This window comes from Balearica regulorum, chromosome 20, assembly GCF_011004875.1.
Source record: "Balearica regulorum gibbericeps isolate bBalReg1 chromosome 20, bBalReg1.pri, whole genome shotgun sequence".
NCBI classification, from domain to species: Eukaryota; Metazoa; Chordata; class Aves; order Gruiformes; family Gruidae; genus Balearica; species Balearica regulorum.
Genome location: NC_046203.1, coordinates 12,600,519 through 12,614,075, shown reverse-complemented (window position 1 = coordinate 12,614,075; position 13,557 = coordinate 12,600,519). Strand labels below are relative to the sequence as shown.

Genomic DNA, 13,557 nt, shown 5'->3' with positions numbered 1-13,557 from the left:
CCCACTCCTGCCTGGGTGGCCCCGGGCAGGCACTGAGCAGGGAACGGGGTGTCCTAGGGGTGAGCTGATGCTGGGACCCAGAGCCTGTGCAGGCAGGGCTGGGCAGCCCGACTGCCTAATCCTGCCTGCCCAGACCTGCTGCCCACCCAGCCGCGCTGTGCGAGCTCTGTTCATGGCAGCTTGATTCTCCCCTGCCCACATCCCTGGCAGCTGCCCCACTGCACCTTCCCCATCCTCGGCTCCCCATCCTCCCTATGCCGGGCACCGCAGAGGAGCCCCCCAACACTCCTGGGGTGCTGAGAGCACGGGTGGGATCCAGGACCACCAGGCTAAGGGTGCCTGGGGACCCCAGCAGCACCCCTGCTCCCGCCAACAAAAGCACCGAGCTCTGGGGCGGCTTCTGCACCTATTTATTTAGGAGGGTGAGGTGTGATTGTGGCACAGGGCAGTGGGTCTGCAGGGCCCAGCCAGGGAGGATGGGAAGGAGCAGCAGGGAGGGGGGAGCAGAGCTGGGTTTCCACCAGGTCTGGAGGACGCACAGCTGTGGTGCTGGCCCCTTCAGCTGCAGGGAGGCAGGACAGATGGATGGGCCATTAGAGCAGGGGAAAGCAGTGTGAGGCAGAGACCCGGGGCAGGTGGGGGGCTCCCCAGGGGGCTGTGAGTCCATGCGCAGCCCAGGCCCTGCTGGGAGACCTGGCTTCCGCCGCCACGCTCACCTGATGGCCTCGGTACACTGATCTGTTGAAAAGCCAAGAGAGGGGTGAGCATGCCCTGGGCAGCGCCCTGAGCCCCTGCGCAGCGTCCCCACGTGGAGGGGCTGTGCGTGCCACCCCCCCACCCTCCTGGCACTCACCTGACTTGGGCAGGATGACCAGCATGTCCTTGGTCAGGCCCACAGTGGGGATGAGCTCTTTGAACTTCTGCAGGAGCTGGGGGCTCGTGTCCTGCTCCCTCACTGCAGCCAGACACCCAAAGCAGGGGCTGGTGAGTGGGGGGGACCCAGCAGCGAGCCCCACGCCAGGGGTCTGGCTCCCATGGGGCAGAGACGGGACCCCAGGGAAGGGCAAAGGTGAAGCCATGGAGGTGCAGGGTGGACACCAAGCACTCTACGGCTGCCCTCGGCTGGTGGCAAAGGGTCACAGGCCCCTTGGGATGAGCAACCTACCTGCCTGGGGTGGTACAGGGCGGCTGGCAGGGCTGGGGGTCTGCAGCTGGACTAGCACGCTGCAGGGGGCTTCGGGTCAAACCACAATCAACCGGGGATATTTTTGGTGCAAGGTTTCATTCAACCCAAAATTAATTCCCTCAGTGCCAGCACATTGGGTGCTGACATTGGTGGCCCTGGGCAGCAGTGGGGAGCCCAGCCCCTGCCCCTCGACAGTGCCCGTGTCCCTCCCTGGGAAGCCATGGGTGCCCGTTCCCACTCCGACACTCACTGAGGAGCTGCAGCCCGGTGTTGGTCTCCTGCCCCTTCTGCTGGAGCTCATGCACAATGGCATAGTGGCTGTAGTCTGTCTCCATCACACGCAGGTCCTTCTTCTCTTGTGCTGCTAAAGGACCCAGATGGTGCCTGGTTGGGCAACATGGCATAGCCCAGGCACCTCTGCGGCCCCCGACGGGGCTCAGGGCTCAGGGCCTGAGCCCCAAATTTGCCCAAGGGGGGTATGAGAAGGGAACCCTGGTGCGATCTGGCAGAGCCGTGTGCCCACCTGCAGCATGACATCTCACCAAGCGATGGAGGCATAGGGGCCAAACCCCCAGGCACAGGGGACTGGTGAAGCCCACCCTCCATTTCAAGGCGCTCATGGCTCTGATCCCCCCTGCCCACACGTACCCACGTAGTGCCCTGCCTGCCCACTTTGCTGGAAGAGCAGGTCAAACTTTTGGCATCCATCTGGCCTGGAAAGGGAAAATGGAAACGCCAAATGTGGCTGCATGCCATGCGGGAAGGCAGCAGGGTGGTGGGCACCAGGGGGAGCCCAGCCTGCCCAGGGACACACCAGGGCACAGGCAGGACTGGGCGCCACGGGGCAGCGGGTCTGTGGGAGGATACTCCTCACCCAGCCGCCTTGGTGGGGAGGGGAGTCCCAGGGCCCAAGAGGGACATGGCGAGCTGGGTGGGCACTCACAGCGGCCAGACAAGCTTCATAGACAGCTCCCCCGCTGGCGTGAAGCTGATGGTGGCAATGGACGACTTCATCCCGTCCTTCATCTTCAGAAACATGGAGCAGTTGGAAGCTGTGGCTGCAACATGCCACATCCCTGCAAACTGTAGCAGAACATCACCAGTGGGGTTTGGGAAAGCCGTGGGGACCTTCAGCCTACCACAGGAATCTGCCACCCACTGCATGCAGGACACTCTGCCCTGCCCCGTGCCAGGAGGGTGGGCGCAGCGTCTGGGGAAGCGCCACACGCTGGGGGACATGGTGGCAGCTGGGCCACTGCTGAGTCTGCCCACAGTGGGCAGGAGGTGGCCAGGGCTAACCCAATTTTGCACAGGCACCCACATCCTCCTGGCAGCTGCCCTGGTGCCTGGGGGTGCAGCGTGGGCACCCCACCCCAGGCAGCCCCTCCAGCCAAGCAGGACCAGCTGGGGGGCACCCTGTGCCAGTACCTTCTCAGCGGTGAAGTCTGGCTGCACAGGGACCTCAGCCCCTGCCCGCAGCAGGCAGAGCAGGGCCAGCACCAGGCAGGGCAGCACCACCGTCATCCTGGGTCCGGAGGCTGGACACGGGCAGGAGAGGCTTCACGGACCTGCACCTTCCCACACCCACCTTTATAGCCCCTGCCGCTGGCGGCACCCCCTGCCCGCCCCCACTTTATGCAACAGGTTACACAAGAGCAGGGATAACCTGTACCCGTGTTAGGTGACAGCATTGGCCCCTTCCCCCTCTAATTGCCTAGTCCGGGATGAATGGAGCCTTGTGTGAGACCCAGCCTGGAGCACGTTGGGGACTGGGCAGTGCCCCGTGCCCGGTGCTGTATCTGGGGAGGGGATGAGGGTGCCCCCAGTGCCCCACTCCTGGCTGCTGCCCACCAGCCCCAGGGTCTGGCAGTGCTGGCACAGATCCTGCCTCAAGGAGGAGGATGGCTGGGATGGGGTTTTAGGCCGGGAGTGAGCCGCAGCCCGGTGCCCCCAAGAAGGGGTTGGCTGCTGGTGGTGGGCACAGACCTCACTCCTGGAGACGGTCCGGGCTCATGGCAGGTGGGTGGCCGGGGCTGAGCCACATCCACTGCTCACAGCCATCACTCTGGTTCATGTCCGTCCTGCCCCCACATTTTTGGAGACACCCCCCCCCCCCACGATTGCCCATCGCCCCATCCCCATGCTGCCCCCAAACTGGGGCAGGGAGGCTGGGGTAGCCCAGGGTGCGTGAGGGGGCAGACGGGAGCAGATCCCCCCAGTGGGTCCCAGCCCCAGGAACCCCTTCTCCCTGCACAGGGCAGGTTTGGTGGCCAGGCAGCACCACGGCGTGGGCTTGCACACAGGGTCCCACCCCGTTGGCCCCACGGCCAGGAGCTGGAATCAACCCTGAGCTCTGGCAGCAGCTCCAGCCCACTGCCACCAGCCGTGCCTCCCCCTCCCCATTGCCCCGTTGGGGCTCCCCCTGCAACGACCCAGCAGACAAGGGCAGGGGGCTGGTTTTGTATGGGCTTTAATGGAGACGGGGATACAGGTGTGGGGTGTGAAGCCAGGGAGCGAAGGCTGCTGCGGTGCTGGGGTGCACTGGGGATAGGACAGGACGGGGTGGCCGCCGGCTCACGGCATTCTCGGGGCTCCGGCTGGCAGCAGCTGGTGGGTCTGCCTGGAAGAGATGGAGGGGCGAGCACAGCTGAGTTAGTGGAGATGGGGGGCAGATGGGGGGGACACTGGCCCTGCCAGCCCCGTGCCGAGCAGGTGGGCACCCACCACCCAGGGCCTAGGGCTACAAAAGATCCACCCCACGGGGACGGGGTGGGGGATCCTGGCCAGGGGTAAGGGGGACCCCAGGTAGAGGAGCAGCCAGTGGAAGGGAATGGGCAGTCTGTGGGGTAGAGCGGTTCTGAGCACCCCCCATATCCCCCCGCAGGACTGGTCTGATCCGCAGTGCAGGCAGGACTCACCTAGGCAGCATCTGGCATGCATTTGTCTGTGGGAGGAAGAAAAGCAGAGATCAGCTCATCCAGTGGCTGGGGGACTGCTGACCCCCCTGAGGGACCCTGCATGGGGATCTGCACCCCATGGCTGCCCCCACAGGGAGGCAGGGAGAAGGCAGGAGGGTCTGTTCCCCCTCAGCCCCCCAGGGTACCTCACCCCTGTGCCCTGCCACCCCGCTGCCCCTACAGCCTCTCCCGCCAGCTGCTCTCACCCGTCCGGGGCAGGATGAGGATCTCTTCGTCCGTCAGGCCCTGCTCCCTGGAGAACTGGGTGAACCTTTCCAGGCGCTCGGGACTGAGCTCCTTTGTCCGGCCTGCAGCCGAGAGTAGGGTGAGAGGCAGCCCCCCTGGACTCCCCAGCAAGGGGTCATGCTGACCCAGGGCATGGGCAGCCCAGCAAGGGCCAGTGTCCCCACGGAGAAGGTCCCAACCCAGCCGTCCCATGGGTCACCCCAGCTTGGGAGATGGTGCTGCCCTTCTCCCATGGGAGAGATCCCCCACCAAGGACATCCCCGGGGGTCCCGGGGTGGACGTACTGTAGAGCAGCACCATGGTGGAGGAGCCGGTGCTCTTGGAGATCTGGGTGGCCACCAAGGCATACTCATCGTAGTTGGTCTCCACCACGCGGATGTCATGTTTGCTGCCCCAGCCTGTGGGGGACAGGGAGGGCACGGCTCAGTCCCGGGCACCGAGCCAGCCCTGAGGTGCTGTGGCGAGGGCAGGAGCAGGGACAGGCGACAGCAGGGCTGGGAGCTGGGGGCAAATCGGGGGCTGTCCTGCAGGACGGGCTGGGAGCTGGGCACTCACGTGGGCTATTGTAGCTGAACCGCCCTGGCTGCTCCGTCTTGATGTAAAGGCTGTTCCTCTTCTCACACTGGTCACCCCTGGGGAGCGCAGTGCCAGCACATCAGAGGGGCTGGGGGGGTTCTCCAGCCCACGCATAGCCCCAGGCATGGCAGCACTGGGGAGCACCCCCTGCTCGCCCACCCCCTCCCCCTGCCCGTACTTGGGGTAGGTGGAGGTGACCTCCAGGTTCCCATCTGCGGTGGCAGAGATGACTGTGGTGCACATCTTCATCAGGTGCTTCTTCTCCTTGAACCAGTTGGAGTTGGAGGCCAGGCCGATGCTGTACCATCTCCCCACGAGCTGCAAGCAACCTCTGCTCAGTTGCCAGCCAGGCGCAGACACCATCCTGCCCCTCAGCCGCCCACCAGCCCCAGCCCAGGCCACCTCCCCCTCTCCTGCCAGCCTGTGCCTCATGGCAGGACGGCATCCCGTGGTTCTCATCCGCCAGGGAGCTGCGACAGCTCTCGGCATCCACAAAACCAAGCGGCCAGGACAGCCCTGGTTTATGACATGCCCTTCACTGCCTGGCACTTGGTGTCTTTCCTTCCTCCTCGCCCCAAGGCCAGGGAGGGGGTGACAGGACTGCCTGGCTCTCAGATGCCATTTTCATCCATCTGGGGGGGCGAGGAGGGGTCAGGACCCCAGAGCCAGCACGGCCCATCCTAGCCCAGTACCTGGGGCTCTACCAGCTTGGTGGACCCAGAGAGGCACTGTCACCCTTGGAGATGGGCTGTGCGGAGACCACCCTTGCAGGACATGCCAGATCTCCTTCCTTGCAGGATGTCACTTCATCCCCATCACCGCCCTGGGATGCCTGTGTCCCCCAGGACCCCTTTGTGGGGAGCAGGCAGTGTGACCCCTGCCCCGGCTCAGTGGGACCCCAGGCTGTGGGGCCAGGCCCCCCACTGTGCAGCCAGGCTGGGGCTGTCCTGCTCTGGGTCCTGCCCATCATGGGGGAGGAAGGGGAGTGCGAGCACCCTGAGCATGCCAGCACCCAGACACTGGGGGGCAGAGGGGTGCATGGGACCCCCCAGGAGAGCAGCCCTTGGTTTTTTTTGGGGCCTGGGGTTGGGGGTGGATGGGGTCTCTGTTGGGGAGGGGGTGTCCACAGCCCACGTCCATGCTGTCTGTCAAATTAAGATTGCTTTTCTCAGTCCCTCCTATAAAATCCCTGTGCATCCACACCCACCCCATGGCACAGCGGATGGCCCGGCCCCAACACTTTCTCAGTCCTGCCCCACAGGCTGGAGCCTGGGTCCTGCCTCCCCTTGGGAGCAACCAAACCCAGGCCCTGGGGGATCCCCAGGGACCGGGGGCTGTGGGTGCACCAGCCACCCTGCCCCTCCCAGTGCTGGAGCTGGCCGGGCCCCAAATCCACCTGCAACACCATCTCTGCACATTTTCAGGGCCAGGATCCCCCAAAACAACCCGCCCCCCCCACACACAGGTGATGCCGGCCGAGCTGGGTCACCTTGTCCTGCTGGAAGTCGGTTTGCACAGGAACGCCATCCTGTGCGTGCAGGGCCCCGAGCAGGGCCAGCCCCAGGACGCTGAGCAGTGTGGCGTGCATGTCTCCCACCGAGTCGAGCCGAGCCGAGCGAGAGGAGCAGCAGGCAGAGTGCTGCAGTGCCGGAGAGTCAGGCAGGCCCCTATTTATGGGCAGGCTGCGCGGTGGCCCCAAGGGGGGCCAGCCCTGCCTCCCCCCCGTGCCGTTATGCAAGCAAGAGCAGGGGCAAGCGCCGAAGCCAAAGGGCAGGCGGGGGAACCTGTGAATGTTTCCCTCCTGTTGATATGACATGTTTGCTTCGGGGTGCCAAACTGCTCCACAGCAAAAATACAGCTCGCAGCCAGCACGGCGGCTGTCCCTGCCCCCAGCGCTGCAGAGCCCGGGGCCGGTGCAGGCAGCCGGGGCTGTCCACAGGCACAGGCAGGGGGCCAGGACCACGGGCCAGGGCTTGTTGGCTGCCCTGTCCTCGCAGGATGGCCTCACTCAGATGCAGAGAGGGGCCCAAGCGAGGTGGAGGGAATGTCAAGTGCCTGCCAGGTCCCAATCCAACCCACAGGACTCATGGACACCTTTGGGTGCTCCTGCGGGACCCCACGCCTTGCCCTGACCCAAGTCCCTGCATCACCCGAGGATGCATCTCGGCTGGCCCCGCCACCCCTCGGGGTACGTCCCACCAAGGTGCAGCTCTGGTGCACCCCGATGGTGAGCTGGGGGGCTGGAGGTGTTGGGGGGGAGGCAGATGCCCGGCTCCCGAGGACCAGCGGGCAGCCAGACAGACGCCCAGCGCTTTGTCCCCGCCGTGCTGCCCCTGCACCCTTTGCCAAGAGGGGCTGGAAGATGTCCTCCCCCTTGGTTTGGGGTTGACCAGCGGGCCCTGAACTGCCCCCCTTTAATCTGGGGACACTGTGAGCACCTGCAGGGTGAGGGCTGGCGATGAACACTGGGTGTCATCAGCAGCACCCATGGGTCTGGCACAGTTTGGGCAGGGCTGGCCACGCCGGGCAGAGCATCAACTCGGGCGGCTCTCCCCACGGCATGGCCCTGCCAAGGCACTTTACGTAAGGAGTGTGTTTTTCGCAACAGCTGGTTTTTTCCTCTGGCAGCCCACCCTGCCTGCCCGCCCCAGCACATTCCCTTCCCCGCACCCAGCTGCGAGCCCGGCCTGCCCCTGCACACCACGCGCCGGGCCGGCCCCAGCTCCGCGGATTTATTAAAACAAAACAAAAGCTGAGCTGGGCAGGACCAAACATCATGAGAGCCTGGCTGGGGCACCCATACATGCTGGGCTGGGGGCTCAGCCCCTGTCTGAGCCCATCCCCGGCGTGCAGGGTGCTGGGAGGCGCTCTCTCCATCGGGATGAGAGGCACCGAGTGCCCACACCTGTCCCTGTGGCTCTGCGCTGGGGCAGGGACACAACCCCCCCGCTGCCCGGGTGTCCCTGGCTCCCCGCCCTGCCCAGGCAGCAGGAGGGGGTGCCCAGGGGCTACCCACTCTCCCAGCTCTCCTAGGGGTGTCAAAGCTGGGGGCCAGCGCAAGGAGCTGGGAGGTGAAGCTGGGTGCAAGCTCAGGAGCGCGGGGGCACGTGGCAGCACGTGGGGGCACCGGCGGCAGTGTGGGGCAGGCTGAGCCTGCTGCCGGAGCTGGGGGGGCGCGGGCAGGACGGAGGCATTTAGGCTGTGGATCCCCGTGGTGCCTGGACACAGACCCTTGGCACAACCCGGGCGTTTGCACCCCCGAAACGGGTTCACGCCAGATAAACGCAGGCTGGGCTGAACCGGGGTGCAGGGTGGTCCTTGGGGACCCCAGGGCTCTCCCCTCGCCCTGCTGCAGCTCCAGCACAGCACAGCCACTTGTGCGGTGCAGAAAGCGAGCCAAATCCATAACACCCCGACTCTGCCAGGCTGAACTGGGTGGGCTGGGGGGGTCTTTGAGCATGGCCGGACACAACTGCCCTGCACGTGGGCAGCAGGGACAGGGCTGGCCTCGGGTGAGTCACGTGGCGGTCCCTTACATAAGTCCCTGATAAACAACATGTGTTACCAGTTTCCACAAGGATTGCAAAACGCCGGCACTGGGGGCAGAGGGCTGCTCCCCGCCCCAGGGGCTGCGGGGTGGCCGAAGCACCGTACCAGCCAGCTGCCACAGGCTGCTCCCTGTCCCTTGCCACCGTCCAGCCCACACCAGGGAATTGGCACCGCGCCCCAAACACCCAGGCCGGGGCGCGTGGCAGGACAGCCTCGGCACGCAGGGGAGGGAGGTCCTGCAAGGGGCTGCAACCCCCCTCCCCTGGCTGCACCCCTGGTCCGAGCCCCCGCAGCCCCCACACCCCCCGCAGCCTGCTCAGAGCGTGCGAGGGACGTGCCCCGCCTGGCTCTCCGCTGCTGGTTGTGCATTTGGGAAGCCCTGGCAGGCAGGGCCCGGCCCTGGCAGCAGCCCTCAGGAACGCGGTCTGCAGGGCCAGGGCAGAGGAATGGGGCGTTTCACTGCCCCAGAGGCCCTGGGGATGGGAAGCAGGACGACCATAGGGCCGATTAGTCCTCTGGGGTCCCTGAGGGATCTCCTGGCTTGTCACCGTCCCCAGTGCCGGTCCCCAGCACCCCCCAAGCCCATGCAGCCTCACCACACCAGGCACAGTGCTTTTCCCCACCTGTGCTGGGGCTTTCCCTCACAACCAGCCAGACCCACGTGCACTATGGCACCCAAGGGTAAATCAGGAACCGCCACGATTCCTGCCTCGTTATCCCACAGTCGGGTGAGGCTCAGGGAGACGATGGCAGGGCTGCAACTCTTCTCTGAGGCGTTTATTGGGGTGTCACTGGCTGCTGCAAGGCACTGGAGCGCCGAGCAGAGGGGTGACAAAGCTGTGGGGGGGACAGGACAGCTGCCAGCACAGCTGGAGGAGCTGGAGAGCCCCAGGGCTGTGAAGCAGCAGTGGGGTCAGACCAAACCCTAGCTCAGTCTTGTGTGGCCATGGACAGCTGGATGAGGTGAAGGCTGAGCTCTGAGGACCTCCTGGCAACTCTGTCTGCACCTATGGCTTCGTTTCTGGAAGGGAAAGAGAAATGCCGAGGGGCTGGGGAGATGTCTGAGCCCAGCACCAGGGCTGAAGACCCACCTCTGCCTCCCCAAGCACCCACGACAAGCAATGGAACTGTCCCTGGGGACCCCAGTCCTCACCCGGGGTATCCCTGTCCCAGGATACCCCATCCCAGACCGGCCCTCACCCCAGGAAACACCAATACAGATGCCACTAAGCCCAGCCTGACCCACGTAGGGGGCGAACAGGGCTTTGCTTCACCAGGGTCCATCTGGTGCTCGTCCTGGGTGATGGTCTGCCACCTTCTGCCTCCCCAGAGGGGCACGGAGGGACCTTGGCCCGGGGGATGGTCAGGCATGGACCCCCTGTGCCAGACCAGCCCACCTGCGCTCCTGGGGCAGGACCACACGGCCGTGGTGCAGTGTGGGTCCAGCCCAGGGTGCCCAGCCCGCAGCCAGGCAGGGAGAACCCATGTGGTGCCCAGGTGGGGCCAAGCCTGCCATAAGGGCACAGCCAGAGCATCGCACAGGATCCGCAACTCACCGTCGAGGATGTGAAACTCGTCTGCGGAGTCACAAAACCCTGCAAGAGAGAGAGCCTGGGGCGGTCACCCTGCCTGGGCACCCAGGATCCCCGGGCCCCACACCCCAGGGATGTTGTGGGGCACAGCCCAGGCCTTGCACCCAGCATCCTTGTCCCTGGGGTGGCCGCAGCACGGGGACAGACTCCACACATGGCCCTACCATGGGTGACACCAGGCCACAAGCTGCTCAAACATGTGTGGATGTGGCCCCCCTCCCCACACTAGAAGGGCCGGATCCCAGCCCCCACTGCCAGGCCCCTCCTGGGCACGGCCCTCGCCACGGGTGTCCCCAGCTCCCGGGGGACCGAGTGACACCCACCGTATGTGGGGAAGTAGTAGGTCACATCTTCGCTCAGGCCCACAGCCCTGACGTGCTGCTCAAACTTTTCTGCGACGGCATCGCTGACCCGGCTGCTCCGTCCTGTGTGGGGAGGGAGATGCTGTCAGCAGCCTCAAGCTCTGCCCTAAAGCCCTCCCGTGCCCCCCCCCCTCCGCAAAGCTCAGGGCGAAGGGGTCTTTCAGCTCAGAGAAGCGGGTTACTAGCTTCCTCCCCGCAGCCTTTGGGGACAAAACTCTCCATCTGGGGACCGGGACCCTCAGGGAGACCCCATCTCTGCCTCTGGATCCTCCGGGGCTCCGGCGGGCATCTGCTGAGCCCAGCACGGGTTTCCCGTCCCTCTGCCGCCCCTGTCCTTCATCTGCACGAGCCCCTGGGCGCCGACCCACCATAGAGCTTGACAGAGATGCTCCGGCCCTTCTGGTAATAGAGGATGGCATAGCTGTTGTGGTCCGTCTCGCCCACCACCACGTCCACTTTGCTGCCATAGCCACGGCCTGGGAAAGACAGAGGACAGCCCTGGTTAGTCCCGGTTACCCCTGGTTAGCCCCGGTACCATCCAGGGGCCTCGTTTCACCACGAGGGTGCGAAGGGGTGAAAATCAGGGCCAGAGCAGACGCAGCCCCACAGGGTGCCGTTCCCCACCAGTGGGCATCAGCCGGCAATGCTGCCCATGATGGCATCCAGCACTGGGGCACTTTGAGACCCCAGAGGTGAGATACTGGGAGGGAGGACACCCATAGCAAAGCCCTGCCGAGGGTAGGAGTAGGGGGTCCAGCTACACAGTCCCCACAGCCTCCCCTGCCACCCCAGCCCAGCTTCTCTCACCCTTCAGGAGGAAGCGTCCATGGGCCTGGGCAGGGAGGTAGCGCTGCCTGATTTCCCAGCACATCCCGTCCCTGTATGGGGAGAGCAGGAGGTTGTCAGCACAGGCTGGGGAGGGTCCAGCCCAGGTCCCTGCCCACCCTGCTTGCCAGGGCACACATGGACCTGTTTCCTTTGGAATTTTCTCCCCAGGGTAGGTGCTGTGAAGGGATGTCCCAGAACCCTGTGGAGACACAGCAAGAGATGTAGAGCCCCAAAACCTGCTGAGCCCCCTCCCGACAGCTCTGAGCCTGGCTCAGCCCCTCAGAGCCCCCTGGGCCAGGGGAAGCGCCCACAGATGCACCGAAGACCCTCCCTCCTCAGCCACGCTGCTGCTGGGCTGGCCCTGAGAGCCGGGCCCTGGCTGGGCGGCCATGGAGTGACCAAGTGCCTGATTGGTGCCTCGGTTTCCCCAGCGTGGCTGCCCCCCGCCCTGCCCGGGCAGCCTAAGCCCACCCCCCCGCCTGGTGGCTGTACAGGTGGCAGGGTACCAGCCTGCCGTGGCCAGGGCTTCAACCACAAAACATCCCAGAGGATCTGGTCCTGCTCCGACCTGCCTGCAGCATCCCCGTCCTGTCCAGCGTCCCCCGCCCCCATCCCAGGACTCTTGTCCTGTTCCGACCTGCCTGCAGCGTCCCCATCCTGTCCAGCGTCCCCCGTCCCCATCCCAGGACTCTTGTCCTGCTCCGACCTGCCTGCAGCGTCCCCATCCTGTCCAGCGTCCCCCGCCCCCATCCCAGGACTCTTGTCCTGCTCCGACCTGCCTGCAGCGTCCCCATCCTGTCCAGCGTCCCCCATCCCCATCCCAGGGCTCTTGTCCTGCTCCGACCTGCCTGCAGCGTCCCCATCCCAGAGTACTGGCCCTGCTCCAACCTGCCTGTGGCCCCAGTGGCCCGCATCACTCACAGCTTCCTGAAGGTGCTGATGGCCAGGCTCTGCCCATCCAGGACGGTCAGTGTCACCACTGTGGCCTCCAGCCTGTGGCTGTGCTCTGCCAGGTACCTGCAGCGGGAGGCCATGCCGACCAGGAACCACCTCCCTGCGAGCTGCATGGCACAGGGGGTGGCACCGTCGGTCAAGGCCACTGCCCTGGGGTGCCACCACCCTGCTACCCTGTACACCCACCGCCCCGAGCAGCCTTCTTCCGTGCTGTGTCCCCTTGCTTGGCACCTCTGCCCACAGCCTGTCCCTTTGGTGTGCCCATGGGGCAAAACTGCCCTTGCTGGGGAGCTGGCAGGTGGGACAGAGCAGGACGGATAGGAGCCTGGCATGGGGACAGGCTGGAGTAGGGGGGCTGTCGAGAGGGGGTGTCTGGGGCACCCACCCACGCCTCATAGTGCCAGGGGGCCACGAGGACCCCAGTGCAGCCCCGGGCGTGTGGTCAGTGAGCGCTCTGCTCCCACACCCAGACCCTGCAGCCCCGGTCTGGACCCCCCAGCAGAGCCCCGAGCTCAACTGGAGCCATGGCCGGGGGCCGTGCCCAGCGCCGCAGGGGGAAGCCAGCGCCAAACCCGAAACCGAGAATGGCTGTGCTGGCCCTGGGGCTGAGCATGGAGGTGGCTGTGGGAGCCGGGGTCCGGCTGGACGGCAGCCGGCCAGGATGGGGGGGTCTCTGGTGAGGCTCCGGGCCCCGCACCTGTCCCATGGAGCCCCCGCTGCCCGCCTGCAGCCCTGAACTGGGGGGACGGACAGGAGCCCACGGACCCGCCCGGCCCTGGCCCCTCACCTGGGGGAGGCTGAGCTCCCTCTGAACCGCCACCTTCTCCAGCGGGCTCTGGGGAGGGGGCGGCCGCCGCCCCAGCCCCTGCGGGGCCGTGAGCAGCAGGCCGAAGAGCAGCAGGGCGCCCAGGGCCACCATGGTGCCGGTCCGGCGGGGCCCGCTCTGCCGGGAAGCGACGGGGGCGGGAGGGCGGCGGGGTCGGGAGGGCAGCGCGGCCTGGAGCCGGGCCAGGCGGAGCCTCCGGGACCTGCAGGCCGGGGTAGGCCGCGAGGGCCGGGGTCAAGGCCCGGGGAGGCCGGGGCAGGCCGGGGGCTGGGGGTCCCCATGAGCCGGGCGGGGCCGGGCCGCCGGGGGTGCAGCGGGCCGGGGGTGCGGGGGACCCGTCACGGACCGGGGGGTCCCGGGGGTCCAGCCCCGCGGGGGTAGGCGTGGCCTGTCTTGCAGAGAGGGCGTGGCCTATCGCGGAGGGGGCGGGGTCTGGTGAGAGGGCGTGGCCTATTGCGGAGGGGCGGGGTCTGGTGAGAGG

At 66.3% G+C, this 13,557-nt stretch overlaps 3 protein-coding genes across 6 annotated transcripts; all 3 read right to left on the bottom strand.

The window, feature by feature from the left end:
• Positions 1–396: 396 nt before the first annotated feature.
• Positions 397–3,280, bottom strand: LOC104641568 (lipocalin-15). 2 transcript variants are annotated; one of them, XM_075772048.1, is made up of 6 exons: positions 2,615–3,280; positions 2,130–2,269; positions 1,835–1,899; positions 1,437–1,550; positions 854–955; positions 397–738 (listed from the first exon to the last, which is right to left on the bottom strand). In XM_075772048.1, the coding sequence occupies exons 1-6, from the start codon at positions 2,708–2,710 to the stop codon at positions 713–715; spliced, it is 543 nt and encodes a 180-aa protein (XP_075628163.1). In that variant the 5' UTR covers positions 2,711–3,280; the 3' UTR covers positions 397–712. The 2 variants fall into 2 exon arrangements, 1 of the variants encoding a protein (XP_075628163.1); XR_012838460.1 differs by having other exon boundaries at positions 854–1,550; positions 2,615–3,279.
• Positions 3,281–3,640: 360 nt separating this feature from the next.
• On the bottom strand, positions 3,641–6,618 carry LOC104641893 (lipocalin-like). Of its 2 annotated transcripts, none has more exons than XR_012838459.1 (7): positions 6,455–6,618; positions 5,144–5,283; positions 4,945–5,021; positions 4,674–4,787; positions 4,295–4,451; positions 4,105–4,130; positions 3,641–3,806 (listed from the first exon to the last, which is right to left on the bottom strand). XR_012838459.1 is itself a non-coding variant. In XM_075772047.1 (7 exons), the coding sequence occupies exons 1-6, from the start codon at positions 6,551–6,553 to the stop codon at positions 4,105–4,107; spliced, it is 558 nt and encodes a 185-aa protein (XP_075628162.1). In that variant the 5' UTR covers positions 6,554–6,618; the 3' UTR covers positions 3,641–3,806. The 2 variants fall into 2 exon arrangements, 1 of the variants encoding a protein (XP_075628162.1); XM_075772047.1 differs by having other exon boundaries at positions 4,350–4,451.
• Positions 6,619–9,270: 2,652 nt separating this feature from the next.
• Positions 9,271–13,437, bottom strand: C8G (complement C8 gamma chain). Of its 2 annotated transcripts, XM_075772384.1 has the most exons (7): positions 13,038–13,306; positions 12,218–12,357; positions 11,276–11,346; positions 10,837–10,944; positions 10,430–10,531; positions 10,071–10,109; positions 9,271–9,535 (listed from the first exon to the last, which is right to left on the bottom strand). In XM_075772384.1, exons 1-7 carry the CDS (start codon positions 13,167–13,169, stop codon positions 9,522–9,524), a joined length of 606 nt encoding a protein of 201 aa, XP_075628499.1. In that variant the 5' UTR covers positions 13,170–13,306; the 3' UTR covers positions 9,271–9,521. The 2 variants fall into 2 exon arrangements, with proteins under 2 accessions (XP_075628499.1, XP_075628498.1); XM_075772383.1 differs by lacking the exon at positions 12,218–12,357 and having other exon boundaries at positions 13,038–13,437.
• Between the last annotated feature and the right edge of the window lie 120 nt (positions 13,438–13,557).

What these genes read in the sequence shown, in the direction of transcription:
- LOC104641568 (XM_075772048.1), bottom strand. Translation starts at nt 2,710, where the DNA reads ATGACGGTGGTGCTGCCCTGCCTGGTGCTGGCCCTGCTCTGCCTGCTG. An exon ending in CACCGGGCTGCAGCTCCTCA is followed by an intron (nt 956 to 1,436) that starts GTGAGTGTCGGA and finishes GTCTGGCTGCAG; the next exon opens with TGAGGGAGCAGGACACGAGC. An exon ending in GGTCATCCTGCCCAAGTCAG is followed by an intron (nt 739 to 853) that starts GTGAGTGCCAGG and finishes GCTTTTCAACAG; the next exon opens with ATCAGTGTACCGAGGCCATC.
- LOC104641893 (XM_075772047.1), bottom strand. Translation starts at nt 6,553, where the DNA reads ATGCACGCCACACTGCTCAGCGTCCTGGGGCTGGCCCTGCTCGGGGCC. An exon ending in GTCACCTCCACCTACCCCAA is followed by an intron (nt 5,022 to 5,143) that starts GTACGGGCAGGG and finishes TGCGCTCCCCAG; the next exon opens with GGGTGACCAGTGTGAGAAGA. An exon ending in GTTCAGCTACAATAGCCCAC is followed by an intron (nt 4,788 to 4,944) that starts GTGAGTGCCCAG and finishes TGTCCCCCACAG; the next exon opens with GCTGGGGCAGCAAACATGAC.
- C8G (XM_075772383.1), bottom strand. Translation starts at nt 13,357, where the DNA reads ATGGGGACCCCCAGCCCCCGGCCTGCCCCGGCCTCCCCGGGCCTTGAC. An exon ending in TGGACGCTTCCTCCTGAAGG is followed by an intron (nt 10,945 to 11,275) that starts GTGAGAGAAGCT and finishes TGTCTTTCCCAG; the next exon opens with GCCGTGGCTATGGCAGCAAA. An exon ending in CTACTACTTCCCCACATACG is followed by an intron (nt 10,110 to 10,429) that starts GTGGGTGTCACT and finishes TCTCTCTTGCAG; the next exon opens with GGTTTTGTGACTCCGCAGAC.